This window comes from Cyprinus carpio, chromosome B2 (assembly GCF_018340385.1).
Source record: "Cyprinus carpio isolate SPL01 chromosome B2, ASM1834038v1, whole genome shotgun sequence".
In the NCBI taxonomy this organism is placed as follows: Eukaryota; Metazoa; Chordata; class Actinopteri; order Cypriniformes; family Cyprinidae; genus Cyprinus; species Cyprinus carpio.
In genome coordinates, this window is record NC_056598.1 from 22,408,697 (window position 1) to 22,428,080 (window position 19,384).

General features: G+C 34.0%; 2 protein-coding genes across 2 annotated transcripts in view; both read left to right on the plus strand.

Moving 5' to 3' along the window:
- Positions 1-5,872, plus strand: part of LOC109098943 (cadherin-2) — a 139,535-nt gene extending 133,663 nt beyond the window's left edge. The window contains exon 14 of the mRNA XM_042718700.1: positions 5,604-5,872. Within this exon, the coding sequence (XP_042574634.1) occupies positions 5,604-5,612 (9 nt within the window). The 3' untranslated portion in view covers positions 5,613-5,872. The remainder of the gene's footprint in view (positions 1-5,603) is intronic.
- Positions 5,873-14,907: 9,035 nt separating this feature from the next.
- On the plus strand, positions 14,908-18,713 carry LOC109095390 (tripartite motif-containing protein 16-like). The gene is made up of 6 exons (XM_042718701.1): positions 14,908-15,357; positions 16,126-16,221; positions 16,325-16,567; positions 16,682-16,841; positions 17,625-17,684; positions 17,809-18,713. Exons 1-6 carry the CDS (start codon positions 15,019-15,021, stop codon positions 18,393-18,395), a joined length of 1,485 nt encoding a protein of 494 aa, XP_042574635.1. The 5' UTR covers positions 14,908-15,018; the 3' UTR covers positions 18,396-18,713.
- The last annotated feature ends 671 nt before the right edge of the window (positions 18,714-19,384 follow it).

The following is a 19,384-nucleotide window of genomic DNA, read 5'->3' on the forward strand; positions in this document are numbered from 1 at the left end:
ATGCACGCTCTGTCCTTGAGTTACATAATGAATTGATGTGCAGGTTATTACGCAATGCACTGTATATTTAAATAGGCAGGGTGTGAGAACATGCACATACAGAAAAAAAGTGTTGAGCTTTTAGCTAAAACTAATAACAATTTTCTCACTTTTCTTATGCAAACAAATAAGATGGCTTCTGGGCATGTTTTGTGAAGCAGTGATACCACAGATGGGTTATTTCTAAAAGTAGTGTCAGAAGATTTAGTTTTTTTTTTTTTTCATAGACAGGACAACATTTCTCACAGAACACATGGAGCACAGAAGTATGCCATTAACGATAAGAATAAAAATAACTTACCATTAATACATTAATTCACTGCAAAATGTCCTCATTAAAGATTCATTTGGTGAATTGCCCTACAATCCTGCACGACTCAGAATAGAGCTATAGATCATTAGCGTGCAGCTCAACCACAAGACATCTGGAAGAGAAATGCTAACTAGAAGTGTTTCTCAGTTTTGAATTATTATTTTTTTATTATTATTTTTTTTATTATATATTTGTTCCTCTGGGACAGCAAGGTGAAAATGCCAACCAACCTTGATAATTAGACCACTTAAATAATATCTGGCACACTGAGACAGTGGGTTGAAAGGGACAGGAAGACTGTGCTTCCTGCAGGTCCCAGGAAGACTGGAGGTGTACATGCCATATTTAGCAACATTACAGCAAACCATCTTGTATATGTGGGGGTCAGGTGGCTTTAACATTTACAAGGATAGTAAAACATAGCAGTGACCAGTCAACAGGACACATGAGGAAATTGCTTTATGAACATATGCGAAGGAAAATGTAAACAAGTTTTCATAAAGTGATTAAGTCAATGGCAAATTTCTACCATGATAGGAAAATGTGTGTGTGTGTGTGTGTGTGTGTGTGTGTGTGTGTGTGTGTGTGTGTGTGTCCTTACTTGTAATTTACCCCCATCTGTAGTGGGGTACAAAATTGTAACTAAAGGAGAACCACTGATATTCATTCAGGGACTTAACAAGTGCCTGTATTTACAATGTGAGTCAGTCATTGAATCATTTCTCACCGGTTCATTCAAAACACTGGTTCATTCAGGAATAGAACAAGTGGCTGTATTTATGATTGAGTCATTGAATCATTTACCTAACCGATTCATTCAGCATCAACGATTCATTCAGGAAGGAAAACGTTCCTTTTTCAGATGTGCAACTTGAAACTATTTTCTTTGGCAAAGCAAAAGTAGTGTCTAAAATGTAAGTTACTCAGTATTAACATTTATTTAGTTTTATATAAAGCAGCACCACACTCACAATCACAATGAGTAGATTTGGTTGGCTGTGCTTACTGCTCCACATCACAGATATCAACATTATGGCTGGAGATATTGCTTTTCATAAGACCTTTTTTGTAAACCATCATATAAAATAATATAAGTATGTTATGTGACATGTCTCAATTTATTCAGCAAAGAAAATGCATGTTTTTTAGCAGCATGTAGCAAAAATCTACAGCAACTGTTCCCTAATTCTCTTTGATGTTCTCCATGGCTCCCCTGGCTTCCTCCTGTGTGAGAGTGTTTGTGTGTTGTCTGTAGAAACTGGACTGGCAGATTGTGTTGTGTTCTATGTGTTCAAGTTTGAATTGGTAAATGAAATCTTCATGAACAATCTTAATTCGTGTTCGATCTCCCAAACAGTAAGCTTGCAGAAAATCCATTTAGAAGTAGTGGAGGTTCTCTGGGTTGAAGATTGGTAAGAATAACAGAACACATGACACGGAGATATTCAGATACAATGCACCCAATATTCAGACACTGGCAAAATTTAACTTTAAATAATAATAATAATATTAATAATAATAATAGACATTTGGAAAAAAAAATGTGGCAAGAAAAGTCAGAGTAATCCAGAGGAAAATCCTTGTTGATTTTGTTTAGATGGTGCTGCCATCTTATGGTATAAACAGTCCAAGATTTTATGTTTTTGATGCTGCTGCATTCTCATTCTTGTGCATTCCATGCAGGTTTGGAATGACAATGGGGTTGTTTTTGGGTGAACTATTCCTTCGAGTCTTGTTTTTACTGAGAGACAAAGTAACACAGAGGGGGATTCAGACATTGTTTGAATAAATCAGAATAATTGGTTAAAATATTAGACCATATATGAGTTTAAATCAGATTAAATATGAATTAACCTACCAATGATCCAAGCCTTAAAGTAATAGTTCACCCAAAAATGAAAATTAGCCCATGATTTACTCATCCTCAAGCCATCCTAAGTTAATATAACTTTTGAAAAACTTGTATAAATATATTAATATAATAATTAAATTAATATAAATTAATGTGCATAAATCCATCATAAAAATGGCTATCCCTTTAATAGCATGAAAGAGCCTAGTAAAAAGAGCCTAGACTATATCTATGGCTCCTTTTCCTTTTCCTTTAAACATTGAAAACCATAGCCATAAACTAATGTTAGACATAATGGCCATCAACACAAAACAACACAACACACAACACAACACAACACAACACAACACAAAAAAAGATTTTTACAGGCTTTAAATAATGTTTGTGCAAGACAGAAAGAGATTCCATAGGCTGTACATGCGTGTCACACTGTAATGTAGAGCCTGTACATTATTTGCAAGAAAAACAAGTTTCATTTTGCCTTAGGGATGGCTTCTCTTTGTTGGTTTGCATGTGACAGTACTTATTAAGAAGTTACAAGGAAGTTCAGCAAGAGAAAAATACAAAACAATTGTATGAATTAAAACTTGCTGTATAAAAACTGTGTAAAAAGTGGGCTAGAAATACAGTAAGTATATATCTAATAAGTAGGTTCATATATAGCTATCTGATAATATATAGCTAATACAGCTAGTAGTAGGTTCAATTGTAGTATAGTTCACAGTAGGTTGTGTACTAAAAATGTATTATATATATTTTTTTTTTATTTAGTAAGGTTTTTCTTTGGGATTCCAACTATACATTACTGTGCACTATACTACAAATAACTGTACTAACAAGTAACAAACAAATGTACATTAGTCACTGAAAGTATATAGACTTCAAGTATACTGTACTTCTATATCTTTTTCACAATTTGCTTTGATGTTTAAATAATAAGCATTACAAGTAACCTCTTAAGATGAGGAACTCCTCACTGAGGTTTCACCTTTGTCACATATATGTTGAGTATGTGTGTTTCTTTTCTATGCAGTTGAGAAACCCTTAAGCTGCGACAACTTCCCTAAAATCTGTGAAATCTATGCAGAAGCGTTTTATAATTTCACTTACAAAAGACTGATTTATTTATTCATTCATTTAAACTAGGTTTTTACAGATAAAGCTTCTTGCAAGCCTCAGGGGAAGAGTATTTACTGTATAATATTTGTAACTAAAAATGTAGGTGCCAAAATAATGCTGGCAAAACTTCTAGCAGCTTCCTCGGTTTACGATAATCTCTAGAACCTTGATCCGGCTCGGATCATAAACACAGTCTTCTTCTAATCCGCTGGGTACCATTCCACAGTTCGGAGGGACCCAAGCAGTGTCATAACCATGCTGATGCCAGGTTTTCTGTAAGGGATGACCCTGATAATCAATCTTTTTCACTTTTCCCACTCGAACTTTTAGTTTGAGAATGGCCAGCAGTTCTCCTCCATCATACAAAGGGTAATGAGAAGCTTTCTCTTTACTCCGACTCACATAAACTCCTGGACCGAGCATGCCATCATAAGAGCACCTGAATCCTTCACTATGGATCTTCAGTGCATTTTCCATCGTAGTGCCATGGTACATGATGTATGTTCTCCTTCCAGGATACAACTTCAGTTTTCCATTGCCATTTCCCATGGCATTCACAGTTATCAGAGCGCTTTCAAAGGTTTACATGTATAGTATAATCAGTGAACTACCAAAGACAATAATTTGAATACTGTATGAACAAAAATATGCTGTTTGCAGTGTAAAAGTTGAAAAAGAAAACTTTTGAACAGTACATGAATCATCCTACTACATTATTGCAGGATTTTAAAATCTTAAAGAGCTCTATTTAACTGGTCTCAAATGAATAAAATTCATTTAATTTTAATTTGACTTACCCACTCAATAGTCTTTTGGTGCCCAATAGCCCCTAAAGAGTTAGTCTTCATATATATAACAAAAAGGGAGGAGGCGGAGGTGGTTTAAGGATGTGCTCACCTGTAATGAAAGCAGTTCAGTTCATCAGTATAAGCAACAACGCATGTGTGTTTTTAATTTTTAAACAACCAATCCTACACTTACTCCAGAGATTGTGTTAAATTCAGTTTTTTTTATGAAAGATGTCAAAACAGCAGTCGCTCAACCTGTTGTGTAAGATGGTAACACTGAAAGGTTTTTTTTTTTTTTGAAGAAGAAGAATAACCGCATGTTACCTGCTAACAAGGTGAAATTCAAACACAACTAAATTCAAAGTGTGTTATCCTCAAATGAGCCAAAAAAAGCAAACTAAAGCCAGTCTGAAAAGAAACAACAAGTGAAAGTATTCAATCCAGAAAAAAAAAAAAAAAAACAATCTGGCAAGACGAGGTTGACTTGTCTTTTTTAGAATTCTCCTTCTTGCTGACGAAGCAGGATGCTTAGAATTGCAAAGACAGACTTGATTCGAGTGGCCTTTTCAATCCCAATTTTGACACTGACAAATGCAGTAAGAGCAGGTAGCCTAAAATTCAATGTAATCTTTTTAAACTCTTTGTCATCTGATCTGAACAATAAACAGAGCAGTGCATAATGGAGTGCAGCAGAGCAGCAAGTATTTCAATATTTCAAATAACTTGAACATTTGTAATTATTGGGGGATACTTGTCTACAGCCCTGCCACAATATAATTTCCACCCAAATTTTGGTGATGACATATTGTGTTTAATAGCATTTTGTGGTGATGAAATGAGATGAACATATTTAAGTGTAAAGTTTTAAATGTAAAATGTAATACTCCTTTGTGTTTCAAAGGCTAATTTCATAAGTTTTCACATGTTTTGCATAATTTGACTATATGAAACTACACACAATAAAAATTATATTACTGTCTTATTTAATAGACTTATATTCTTATATTTGGCTCATGAAGTCACAGTGACATCATGATGAGCCGTCTGCATTTCACAGAGCACTATAAATTGAGCACAATCACTGCAAAAAATTTACTTTTGTCTTAGCATTTCAATTAATTAATGAATAATTGAAAGAAAGATTATGTTTCCTACCGAGGTAGTCAAAGCATGACGTTTTAATACACTTATAATGTTTCAACTTTTTGCTGTCATCTGTGAAGTTGACTGAGCTCATAGAAAACTGAATAGAAAATACAGACTATAAATGCAGCAATATTTACAAAGATATGTTCACGTAAAATCTAGGTATTAATTAAATAAGACCAGATTAAAATGACTCTTCACTGTAACTAACATCACCTGGAGAGATGAACCTGCAGATGAAAATTGTTCAGAATAGTATTTGATCAACTAATTATTGACACACAGATCCAGACCACTTCCTTTCTGTGCAATGCAAAATTTGCTTATTATTATTTTTATTTTTCAGGTGTTTTAGATGGTGCTGCCATCTCGTGGACAAAGGAATACAGATGAATATGATGTTGCCGCGTCATCTTGTGGTCAAACAGATTTGAAACAGCATGAGGGACAGTAAATGACGACACAATTTACTCCTTTTTGGGGTTAACTATACCTTTAATAATAGGACAGACATGTTGTTATTAAAATTTGTTCTGATTTTCATCTCATATACAGTATAATATCTTAACCTAATTATTCATTGTAATTAATTAAAATAACCTTACCTTAATTTGAATAACTTCTGAGTACACACACACACACACACACACACACACACAAAATTAAGTCAGAAATTGCTAGTAAGTTTCACAATTAATTCCAAAGAAACAGCAAGTAATGTGAAATTTTGAAGTAGAAAAACTTACATAGTCAAACAAACATCTTCGTTTTATTTAGAATTTTGATTTATATATATATATATATATATATATAGAAGCTATAATTATATATTATATATTTTGAAGCTTTATGTATGATCTTTTTACTCTGGATTTTACTTGAGAATGGTCATGCTGCTTACGTCAGATTGTAGTTTTTTAAGCTATTCAGGGATCAAATGTTTTCATAGGAGCTTGAATCATAAAGAATTCGTCTATAAAGTATGAGTACGTTCAGTTTCAAATTTTTGAAATGGCTGGTGTTACTCTTTTAAAACTATTTAACTATTTTATATAAAAAAAATAGGCCTTCAAAAAACACAGTGGGTGCTGTACAGTAGATAAGATGACTGATTGAATAAATAAATGAATACATACATACATATATAAACAAATGCATTGAATGAGCCTGTATAGTCTTGAAACCCCCAATGCATTGATAACTGAAATTGAAACTAAAAAAAAAAAAAAAAAAAAAAAAAAAAAAAAACCTGTACAGATGTAAAAAAAAAAGAAAGAGAGAAAGAAAGAAAGAAAACCAAATGAAACCAACTATCCAAGTATGTCCACATTTATTTTTTTCCCGATTGATTTTATATTTAATATTTTACTTCTACTTTTTTGACAATAAATATAATAAGATATTAATAACAACAAAACAATTGTCACATTACACAGGAGCAAGGAGACTCAGGAGACGCTGGAGAGTTCTTCAACATGGAATTTTAATTCAAAGACGTGGAATTCTCAAGAACACAAAAGACATTTATAACGGCCAACGAAGAACTGGGCACAAGGAACACTTTAAATACACCGACAAATGGGACTACAGACTAGACACATCTGGGATCACTGAAACAACATAGGAAACACCTGGAATGAAAACACAATGGGGACATGAACACACACAAAACATGGAACATAGTCTGACAACGACAATAACACTAGTTGTTTTGGAAAACAAACGAACGCAAATCTATTTTCATTTTTTTTTTTTTTTTTTTTTGTGTAGCTGTGACATATTTCTCACTTTAAAAGTTGAGTAACTGTTATTGAGTGTCATAAGACCCCCTACATGGCAGTGCTTATCAGTGGACTTACAGTAAATCTGAAACTGCAGGACTGATAAGAGACATTCAAATAGGTTTTTATTGAGTCTCAAAGTCAGCTGATTGTGCCATATGTTTAAAAACTGTTCTTAAATTGAATTGTACAGCAACATCTGATGTTTTTAAATCTGCTTCATAAATAAAGGCTGACTTATACCGACATACAAGTATACAGCTATATTTTTATATTTTATGAGTGATCGATCGATTAATTCATTTAGGCTACATGAAAAGTTTTTACAGATAAACCATTTGTCAAGACTATTTGCAATGTCTTTTTTAGTTTCCTTTACATTTTAGGTCATAAAAATAAAGGTTATACTATTTTAGTTTGGAATTATCTCTAGAACCCTGATCCGGCTCGGATCATAAACACAGTCTTCTTCTAATCCGCTGGGTACCATTCCACAGTTCGGAGGGACCCAAGCAGTGTCATAACCATGCTGATACCAGGTTTTCTGTAAGGGATGACCCTGATAATCAATCCTTTTCACTTTTCCCACTCGAACTTTAAGTTTGAGAATGGCCAGCAGTTCTCCTCCATCATACAAAGGGTAATGAGAAGCTTTCTCTATACTCCGACTCAAATAAACTCCTGGACCGAGCATGCCGTCAGAAGAGCATTTGAACCCTTTTCTTTGGATCTTCCGTGCATTTTTCATTGTAGTACCATGGTACATGATGTAAAATCGGTGTCCAGGATGCTGTTTTCCATTGCCATAACCGCTGTCCCCCATAGCAGTAACCAAAGCACTTAAAAAAAGTTTTCATATATTTGATAATTAGTGAATAACCAAAGACATCTAAAACCTTAAGGAGCTTTATTTGATTTAGCTGAAAATAATGCAATTTATTTAATTTTAATGTAACTTACCTACTTACCTTCCAAGTCTTTTGGCGGCCAAGAGGAATGCTTCTTTAGAGAACTTTTTGGTTTCACTTTTAATTTATCATTTGGGTGGATCCAAATGAGTGATAGGGTAAGAGTGTTTACTACTCTAACATACTGTAAGACACCACATTTCTTATCAGTGTAGTTTAGTTTATGAGCAATCACACCTGTATGCAGGCTATGTAATCATTAAAAGACCAATGCTACTTATGTTGTCAGATTATATTTTTGACTAAATAAATCAAAACAGCATTAAACAGACTAAAACTTAGTCTTATTATGCAAACTAAAACCATGAGCTAATCTGTTTAATGACCTGAAAAAGAAAAATGTGATTGTCTCTCATTTGCAATGACACACACACAAAACAACTTAAGAGTGCAACTATATAAGAGATGGTTGGCTGGCACATTTTTATTGTATATTCAAATAAATAATGTATATTCAGACATTTGTTAATTCAAGACATTATGTTAATCCAGAAATTATGTGGAAAAAGGTTTTGGCTCCTTGTGGACTGGGCACCTGAACTGTTTTATAATTTTTGTCAAAGGGAAGGCCCACTGTGTGAATCTTTAATAAACTCCTGAAACTGACTTGAAGTCCATGTGATAAAGCAGGTGATGGTGACCTCTAGTGTTGATCAGTTGGAACTAATGCAATTTGGTATCATAAACTTAAAAGTAATTAGAAAGTCACTTTAAGTTAGCGTAAAAATAGTATTACAATCAATAAATGAATGAGTAAATAATCCATAGCCTTCTTTAATGCTTTTACAATAATCTTTTGCTTCTTTTTCATATTTCAATGTTTGCACCTAAAATCAATTATTTAATTGTATTTGTTTTCTTTTACTGACCAGAAGTCAGTCAAAAGTCAGTATAATCCTTTAAATACCATTCTGTTTCGCTTTTGTGCAAAATAAATGCAGAAATAGTGCAACCTCAAACTTAGTCATTATCATGATACAGTATGAGCATATTTCATAATTTATGTTTTGTTTTTGTATGTTAACATAATATTTTATATTTTCATTAAGTCATGTTCTTAAATTTGTATTTTAATATTTAAAACATTAATTTTATATGTTTATTATAAACATATAAATTATATTTCTTAGAATTTCTGTGTAAATGCATTTACACTGCTTCATAAGTACAATTTTCCTATTAAACTGACTCAAAAATCTTTTCTGTTGTAGAGCACAGTACTTGACAGGTGAACTCGAGGATTGTGAATTCCTCAAGTCAATGTAAATCATTCAGTCTACTTGTCACCTTTCACAAAGTGAGTTATGCTTGTCAAAACAGCATGCATATACAGTACATACTGTACATTTCTTAACACCAAGTCTCTCCTGTGAAGAGATTATAAACAATTATTTGACCTTTTTTTTTACAAAAACTGACTTGTTAGAACTACACGAACAATATATATATATATATATATATATATATATATATATATATATATATATATATATATATATATATATATATATTAATTAGAGTTAATTGAAAGCCTTGAAAATAACTATAAATCAAAATGTAACCTTAACATTTTATTTATATATTTAACATTTGTAGATGGTCTAAAGCAAAGAGTTGTAACAATTCTAAAAAACCTTTTAGAGCTCCTTGTGCTTATATAAGATTATGTAAGTGTTATTTGTGATTTCTATTCATGTAAGCTATAGCTTCTGACTTTTAAATCAAAACAGACTTGTGATTTTATGAAATCAATTACTGTTTTATTTATTCAGAAACTTAATTTTAAGAAATCTTAATTTTAATTGTGTATTTTACTTTCATTTTATGCAAGTATAAGCCCTACACCATCCCCTAAATACATAAAAGGCCTAACCAGACAGACACTAGGACCTGGAGGAGGATGTTGCTGCTTATAAGATTATAACGTTGTAAATATATAAAAATGTATTTTGTGTAATAAATGTATAGTTAACTATTGTTAAAACAAAAAAATTGCTTATGCTTTATGTGAAAATCAGAAATGTAAAAAATAATATTCAAACATCAGGAGTACAGCTATAAATTGTGTTAACATTAAACAAATAACTTAAGATGATAGTAAAACTGTTATTTTCGATATTAAAAACAAATCAAACAAGTGTCATTATGTTACACAGAATCTACTAGAATCTGAGGTTAGAAATGACACCCAGCACTGTGATTCGTCTCGGATCATACACACAGTTCTGTAAAGCATCTCCCCGTTTGAATTCAGAGGGTAACGGGAGGCTTTTTCAAAACTTCTAGTGACATAGAAGTGTTGTTCTTGAACGTGTAGTGGTGGCTTAGCTGCCCTGCACATTTTATATGTCTCCCTAATCAGACGCACCCATTTTAGTTCTTGCAGTCTCTACTAATGAGCCGATGAGTGGAAACAGGTGTGTTAGATAAGAGAGACATACAAAAAGTGCAGGGCAGGGGGGCCTCCAGGACAGGTTTGGGAAGCACTGACATAGACTCCTGGTCCCAGCATGCCATCAAAGGAACGAGAGAAGCCCTCGGTCATGATCCTCATCGCATTCAACATCGTAGTGCCATGATACATTATGTAGGATTGTTTGCCTCTGTGCCAGTTTGGTTGAATGTCATCAGAGAAACACTCAAGGCACATACAAGCAGAACAAGAAGAGGTCAAAATCACAGATGTCCGAAACATCTTGCTGCTGTATTCCCAAGATAGTTCTCACATCTGGTAAACAAAACTTCAGATAAATGTTGCAATACATGAGTTAGTTTTGTAGTTTGCTTAAAGGGATAATCCCAAAATGAAAAATCTGTTCTTTTATGTCGTTTCAAACCTGTATGACTTTCTTTCTTTTGTGTAATATATTCTGTATTTACTGTTTCTGTGAAAAAGAGTATGAAAGTCAATGAGGTTACATTACATGGACTAAAAACATATTTTTTATTTATTTATTTATTTATTTATTTATTTTTTTACAGAATAAGTGTTTCACAGAAGACACAGTAAATGAGGACAGAATATTCTATACTTCTAACACATTGATCAGTTTATTTGCACAGCAAGTATCTGTGCATTTAAATTGGATATAATTTAAGGGCATGTAAAGGTAGCTTCTCTGAACTGAAACTAAAAGACTAAAATACAATTGTATTTTATATGGGTAGATTACTTACAAGTTGTAGTCCGTTACTGATTCCAAATTACATGACAAAAACTGTAGTCAGTAACGTCATAATCCATTACATTACACATTTTAGGTAACATAATCGGACTACTTTTAGATTACTTTTGATTTAACATGTTCATCACATTGATTTAAAGAAAAGAAGAAAGAAAATATATTCCATTTGTTGTTATTAACAACATGAAGTGCATTAAACGTGTGAATAATATGTAATCATGTTATCAATATAAAATAACTATAGTCTGATTACGATGTAATAAAATGTAATATAATCTAATTACAAGTGCTTATTTTTTAAAATCTAAAATTCTATTTTTCTAGAGTGAACCAATTCTCTCTAGAACAAGATATTCTATATAGCACTGCAAATTTAATTTAATTACAGTTTCAATAATAATGGTGATTAAAGCATAACAAGGCAGCCAACCTACCTCCACAGCAGTGTAGCAGAAGTTGAAACATTTTACAGATCGTTTCACTTTTAATCCACAGCGTCAAAGAGGGAAGGACCAGAACTGTAGCATTTTTGAAGTACAGTTCAAATATTGGAAACAGAGATAAAAACTAGCATATAAGTGAAAGTTACATTTTATTTAGCTGATTTCTTATTTCATTTCATGCACTGTTATATGTATGTGGTGAGGAAGACTGGGCTTATGTTAACAGTTCAACACTACTGAATAATGACAGCTATTTTAGAAACACAAGGAAGTGATTCTTAAGGTATGTTGACAGTAAATATGCAAGGGAACAGGCATCAGTCATGAAATAATCCACCATATGATATATAACTTGAACTTCTTAAACTTATTTTGCACAGTACAGTGGTGCCGACAGACTTACAGATATGAATGTTGTTGCATTAGCTAAAATCACAATGCAAATGTCATCTCCAAAACAAATGATGCTAGCTGTTATGAGCCACTTTTGCAATGACTTTTTAACCAGGTGTCAACTTGATTTTTGTTAGATGTCTATAGGGTTTCACATTCCCAGTAGAATGTAGAATGAAGAAGCTAGCTTTCATTGTGATGGATGAAGACAAGAACATCCGATTGTTTTACACTGCTTCAGCAGCTCATCTACACATTCACCAAGTTCATATTAGAAAACAATGATTCAAAACAGGCCATATGAGTTTATGGAATTCAGCAGAAATTGAGATATGAAAAATGATAAGCCATATGAAAATGAAACCAAAAATATGGGAATCCTGGCCAAAATGGCTGCACAAAAAGTTTCACAATAAAACAATTACAAACACATAAAACAAAACAAAATTTTGTTCACATTCAGATGATTACAAATATGTGACAAAAAAAAAAAAAATCAAATAAATAAATAAATAAACAACAAGCATTTACTCATAGCAAGTACATGTTTCCTTTAGACCATACAAGGTTGTTGTTGTTGTTTTTTTAATTTAAAGAGGGGAGTGTTTGCAGCATAATAACACTCTACATCTCTTTCCAAAATGAGGGAGAAAAAAAAAGAGAAGGCAGTTTTGCCAAGCTCTGAATATACTCTTGGAACATTTAAAAGTAATTTAGCAGAAGATCTAATGCTGTAATTACATGTATAAAAGGATAAAAGACTGCAGATATAAATTGGTAATTTACCTAACAGTGCCTTAGTGATAACAGCAGCATGTGCACTTTCCTTCTTTGAAACAAAGAGGAACATCCCACCAATTCATACAATATACAATGATGAGTGCGTGAAGAAGAACTCATCACAAAACGTAAAGCAGCATGATATACATAGTCCAACTTTTTTAAGTGAAGATAAACTTGCATGAATATAAATCACATCACCATAATCTAACACCGAGTGGAAACAACGTTGTATAATTCTCTTTCTCGCTTCAGCAGGAAAACATTTCTTTAAGCAAAAAAGAAAACCCCATTTTAGTCTAAGCTTTTTTAAAAGTTTTTCAATATATACATAAAATCCAAAATTTTCATCCAACCATATACCCAAGTATTTATAACAACTTACTCTTTCAATAGATTTTCCTTGTAAAGTTGAAATAGGGTAATCTGTTTCAGTGCGACAATGAGTGAAAAGCATGTATTTTGTTTTCTTTGAGTTTAAAACCAATTTTAAGTTGGACAATGACAGTAGCAATAATTGAAAATATTCTTGCAAGAGCTCTATGGCTTGATTCACCGAATGTGCTACTGTGTAAATAATTGTGTCTTCAGCATATAAATGAATTCTATCCCACAACCAAGGTCATTAATATAAATAGAAAATAAAACTGGTGCTAAAATAGAACCCTATGGAACACCTTTTGTCATTTTTTATTCATTTGAAATAAATTTTTCAACTGAGACACACTGAGTTCTTTCTGATAAATAATTACTGAACCAATTTAGAGCCATTTCACTAAAACCTATACAACTCTGTAATAAACGTTTATGATCTACAGAGTCAAATGTTTTAGAGAGATCTACAAATAATTCTGCACAATGTTGTTTACTATTCAAATATTTAACAATATCATTTGTAACCAGCTCAGCTGCTGTAATAGTACTATGACCCGATCTAAAGCATGACTGAAATTAATTTAAAACTTTATTTTCAGTTAAGAACTGTTTCACTTGATCATTAACAAAAGATTAAAATACACGTGTAATGGGGCAGACATATGACAGAATTAAAACCTTAAGGGATATAAGAGAACATTTAAACATTTATAAATGTAATCATTTATTAATTATTACTGTGTTATTGGTTTATATCTTTATATCTTTGGTTTCATTTGTGTATTTAGTTGAAAGTAGCTCTTCAAATTTCGTCGATAAGATCTAGCAAAAGGTCCAATTCTAAGATACAAGAAAGATCTTACAGCAGAAGACTGCTTGGAATTGCAGTGACACTCAGGCAAGGCTTTGCAAAGAGTGAAAAATAGACACTGAGATGATGAGCCATAACAATCCAAGGTGGAAATGACCAATCTCTTTTAAGAAATCACAAAACTCAGCAAATGATGGTTACCCCTAGAGCTGATCTGGTTAAACTACACTGACCTGACTCAATTTTATAACTCATAAAACAAAATATTTCTTAATGTTATTATCTGTTTTGTTTCATCTGTTTTCTTTCATCATCATTTAATGGAATCTCCATTTTACATTGGAGACGTGTGGTTAGTAGGGCAATTCCCCATCGTAAATGTACAAACAACATTACTGTCACAGTCTTTAATTCAGTCCACACAAAGGATAAGGAACGGCTGGTGAGAGTATTTTATATTTGCATATTTTCAATACTGTTTACAATTTAGTAAAGGCCTACATTATATACTTTACTGTAGTATGCAGTAAAGCTATGTTAGCATTTGATTTTGCACTCAGCTCATGAGAGGAATATATTTGTCCTTGGGTTTCACAAACAACCTTGTTTGATGTCCTGTATTCTAATGTCGTTTGGCCTAAGGGCAGTTCAACTAAAGCAAATAACAAACTAAATTAATTTATAAGCAAATATGTTACATATTCCAAAAACAATATTGATTATAAAACTGAAGCTCGTATTAATATTGTCTTGTTGCCTTCATTCCCTGAGCATAGGGGAAATGAGAGTACATAAAAAGTTTTTGGTGTGTGTGTTTCTTTCAGTGTTAGATTAGATTTATTCATAGTAAAAAGATAGTGTTTGGCTTCTTTCAGTGGTCTTGTCAATAGCAGTCCTGTGAGTCATTGCTCTGGCTTCCGGAACCACATCCTTTAAATTTGAATTCCGCATTGCCAGTGCCATAATCATACTTACAAAGAAACGAAACTCAGTCAAGTACTGCCAGTGCCAGCACATCCACAATCATGGAGGAAACAGCTCCAGCTCTTCATTCAAGTGGATCCACAGATGTCGAGTGTCATGCATGCGTTGGAAAGAAGCGCAAAGCTGAACAGACTTGTGTTGAGTGTGCATCATCATACTGTGAGCATCATCTTGTTGTGCATAACTCTTTGCACGTGGGAAAGAGGCACAGGTTAGTGGAGCCGAACGCAGTGTTGCAGGAGAACATCTGCCCTGATCATGGCAAAATGCTGTTTGTGTACTGCCAAACAGACCAGCTGTGCATCTGTCACCTGTGCATTACTGATAAACACAGAGGTCATCATGTCATCCCAGTGGAAGAGGAAGTGGCCAATAAACAGGTTAGAAATGTGATTTGGAATACAAAATATCATTCTTAGAAATCTGGACCAGGACTTGGTGTTTAGTAGTGCTAGGCTAATGTTGGTTTTGTAGTGACCGTTACTATAACTGGAGAGCGACGTGACAAATGGATGATATAATGCAATATTTTTGTGATTGGTGTTTCAGAGTTGATGGCTCTATAGCTAAACAACAAAAAAGAACAAAAAAGCTACATCTATTGTATATTTCTCTTAACTTTCCTCCAGTCTTCAGTGTCATATGATCTCTCAGAAATCATTCTAGTATGCTGATTCGGTGCTCAAGAAACTTTTATTTTTTTTTATCATCAGTGGCAAAAACAGTTGTGCTGCTGTATTTATTTTTTAAATTGTTTGGAAACTCCTAATATGTGATATAGGCTAATGCAATTGAATTATAGTTGCTGAGATAAACATATATATATATATATTTACTCAATACTTTCTTGAAGATTTCTTTTAGATTCTGGAATTTGACAGTCAGACATGTTTACTGACCAAAGCCAAAAATGACCAGATACCAGCCTATTACCAGTGGTTGGCACACATGCTCGACACATTGCTTATGTGGGTGGATTGAATCTGAGTCTGGCCCATGTCATTTTTTCTGTAATATCGTAGTGACATTGTGACATGACATACAGCCAAGATTGGTGACCCATACTAAGAATTTGTGCTAAGAATGCTTAAACAACACTAGAATTGTACTGAGTTGAGCTCCAACTGAACTAAAGAAATCTTTTTAAGAATAAGCTGGGGGAGTTGCAGAAGCGGACCGTTGACATTATTGAAGCTAAGGAGAAAGATGTGCAAGAGCTGAGACAAGCTGTAGAGCTTTTCAAGGTTAGAGGGCATTTATCTTGAAACTGTAACTGTCTTCATTGTTAATGGTATTGTATTGCTTGCATAGCTAAAGACATCCAGTCTGCTCCATATTCATTCTTAGGCTTCAGCAATTAAGGCACAGGAGAAGAATGAGAAGAACTTCACTGAGCTGATCCAGTCTATGAAGGACAATCAAGGCAAAGTGACAGAGCTGATTCAAGGACAGACAAAGTCTGCAGTGAAAGAAGCGGAGGGATTCATAAAGACTCTTCAGCAGGAGATCAGTAATATGAGAACCTTAGATGCTGATTTACAACGCCTGCAGCTGCTCTCCCATACAAACACTGATGTTCGATTTCTAGAGGTACAGTGATTGAAAATGGCTTTGAAACAGAAATGAATGCCTGTTGAATTGTCTTGTTAAATCTTCAGGTAAAAGTCACGTCACATTCAAGGTGTGTTTTCTCTCTCTCTACAGAGCACTATGTCTCTGCCTTCACTGACTGAGTATAAAAAACCATTCGTCTTCCTTGTGCATCCATACAATTCTTTTGAGCGTGATTCCATGGCGGTTAATGAACTAATAGAAAAGCTAAACACGACCAGCAAGTTGAGTTTAATCATGATTTCCAGAAAAGGTTAGTAGAAGTTTTAATTTAAATATATTTCATGTTTATATTATGGGTTTTCAATTAAAGGATTAATTCACTTCCAGAATAAAAATATCCTGATAATTTACTCACCCCCATGTCCCCCAAGATGTTCATGTCTTTCTTTCTTCAGTCGCAAAGAAATTACAGTTTTTTTTTGTTTTTTTTTGAGGAAAACATTCCAGGATTTTTCTCCATACAGTGGACTTCAATGGCAGCCAATGGGCTTCAAAGGGCTCTATAACTATCCCAGCCGAGGAATAACGGTCTTATCCAGGAAAACGATCAGTCATTTTCTAAAAAAAATTTAAATAAATAAACTTTATATCCTTTTTAACCACAAATGCTCATCTTGCAATAGCTCCGCAATGTGCATGCGCAACTTCACACATTATGTAATCACTTCAAAATCATCCGACTTGTTGTTTTACCTTTTTTTAATAGACATTTGACTTTCTTTGAACGTTTGCTTTGTAAACACTGGGTCGGTACTTCCGCCGTCGTCATGTGTGACCTTTCCAACGTGACTATGTAATTCATGAAGTCAAGCTACTGTAGTGCAAGACGAGCATTTGTGGTTAAAAAGTATTAGATTTTTTTTAAAATTATTATTAGAAAATGACCTAAACCTTAATTGCTTTTCGACTGAAGAAAGAAATACATGAACATCTTGGGTGAATAAATTATAAGGAAATTTTTATTATGGAAGTGAACTAATCCTTTAAGAATTACCCAATGTCTGCAAATCACCTTATCTATATTTCTTTGCAGTGAGAAACACTAGAATCGTAAGATCACCACCACCACAGACACGAGAGGAGGTTCTACACTGTAAGTTTCTAATATAGAACTTAACACGCAAAAGCATTTATTTTCTGATTGTCAAGTAATGCAACATACTCCTTTATGTTTGGTGTACTAATATTGCATCTTTTCATATGTCCATCTATCTCAGATGCATCAAAACTCACTTTTAATACCAACTCAGCACATGAAAGTCTCATTTTAAGGAATGAGAACAAGGAGGTGAAGGCCTCGCACCTGCTTCAGGACTATCCTGAACACACTCAGAGATTTAACTGCAGGGTACAGATCCTGTGCAAAGAAGGTCTGAGAGGGTCCCCTAAATATTGGGAAGTAGAGATTGGCGGGGGCACTTGGGTCTGCATTGCTGTGTCCTACCAAGGGATCCGTAGAAAAGGCAAGCAGCGTACACTCTTTGGGAGAAATGCCCAGTCATGGGGACTACGCTGTAAACGTCTCCATATAGAATTTTGGCATGACAATAAGACAACATTTTCGACGTTTCAATCATATGGTTCCAAAATAGGAGTGTATTTGGACTACAGGGCTGGAATCTTGGCATTTTACAATGTGTCTGACAACATGAGTCTCATTTATAAGCACCAAACTGTTTTTAAAGAGCCTGTTTACCCTGGGTTCGGACTGGCTGGAAATGGTTCCTATGTGAGACTTTGTGATCCAGTAAAAAATGAGACCAAAACACCCCTTTCTTCTCTATTTCAGTTTGGTAGTTTGTAAGTTGTAGTGTTTACACATGCAGCTGTCATGAAATGCATCTTATTCTCAAACTAATATGCAATCATTCATTAGGATTTGGAGGAAGGATGTGGTTTTTGCATGTAGACACTTGGTGGCAGCACTAGATAAGTTTTGAATTCAGCATTTTTACATCAGCATCTGTAATTATGAACAGCTCAAGTTTAGCCAAGATTAACCAAAGAGAAAAAAAAATAAAAAATCCATGTTTTGTATTATGATTCGTTGCATGTTTATTGAATGTTTGATGTTATATACTGTTTCATAAACTATAGCAATATGCACCATCTCTATTATTTTTTCTGAATATTTATGAAATGATTGCACATCTCCTTATGCTAATGTTGCAAGTGCTTATCCATTTCACATCTGCCAATCTATCGTCCTATCTAATCCTTCCGCCACATCCATATACTATGTCTGTTCCTGTTCCCACTATCTGTCTAAATTTTATTTCTCCGTTATGCATTAGTCCATCTCTCCTGTCATGCTCCCTTCAGGCTGCACTCTTCTACTATTCCAACGGTTAGACCTACATGGTCTATTTTTTCCCCATAAACCACATAAATGCACACACACACACACACACACACACACACACACACACACACACACACACACACACACACACACACACATCATCTCATTGAGCAGATATATACTGAGGCCCAGAGGGTTGGTACAAGGGACAACACCAAAGCCAGTCGCCTCCTGCCCTTCCCCCTGCTACCCACCCTTCCAAACACAAAATCAGCCTAGGGGTAAGTGTAGGGCAGACACGGTTTCAACAGAGCAAGCAATGCCAGAGCAATAGAGAAGCGCAGGAAATGTGTGTAGAGGAAAGGATAGGCAATAATAGCGAACATCATAGAGAGAGAAAGTGTGCCATGGTCCTCAGGGAGCCCATTTACAGTTCTGTCCAATCACAGACATCATTTTCTGCCTGTATTATCCTTTTATGAGTGACGGGG

Bases quoted from the DNA above. Each gene is read 5' to 3' on its own strand.
- LOC109095390 (XM_042718701.1), top strand. From the start codon at position 15,019: ATGGAGGAAACAGCTCCAGCTCTTCATTCAAGTGGATCCACAGATGTC. The intron at 16,568-16,681 runs GTACAGTGATTG...CTCTCTCTACAG, and splicing joins CTGATGTTCGATTTCTAGAG to AGCACTATGTCTCTGCCTTC. The intron at 16,842-17,624 runs GTTAGTAGAAGT...ATTTCTTTGCAG, and splicing joins AATCATGATTTCCAGAAAAG to TGAGAAACACTAGAATCGTA.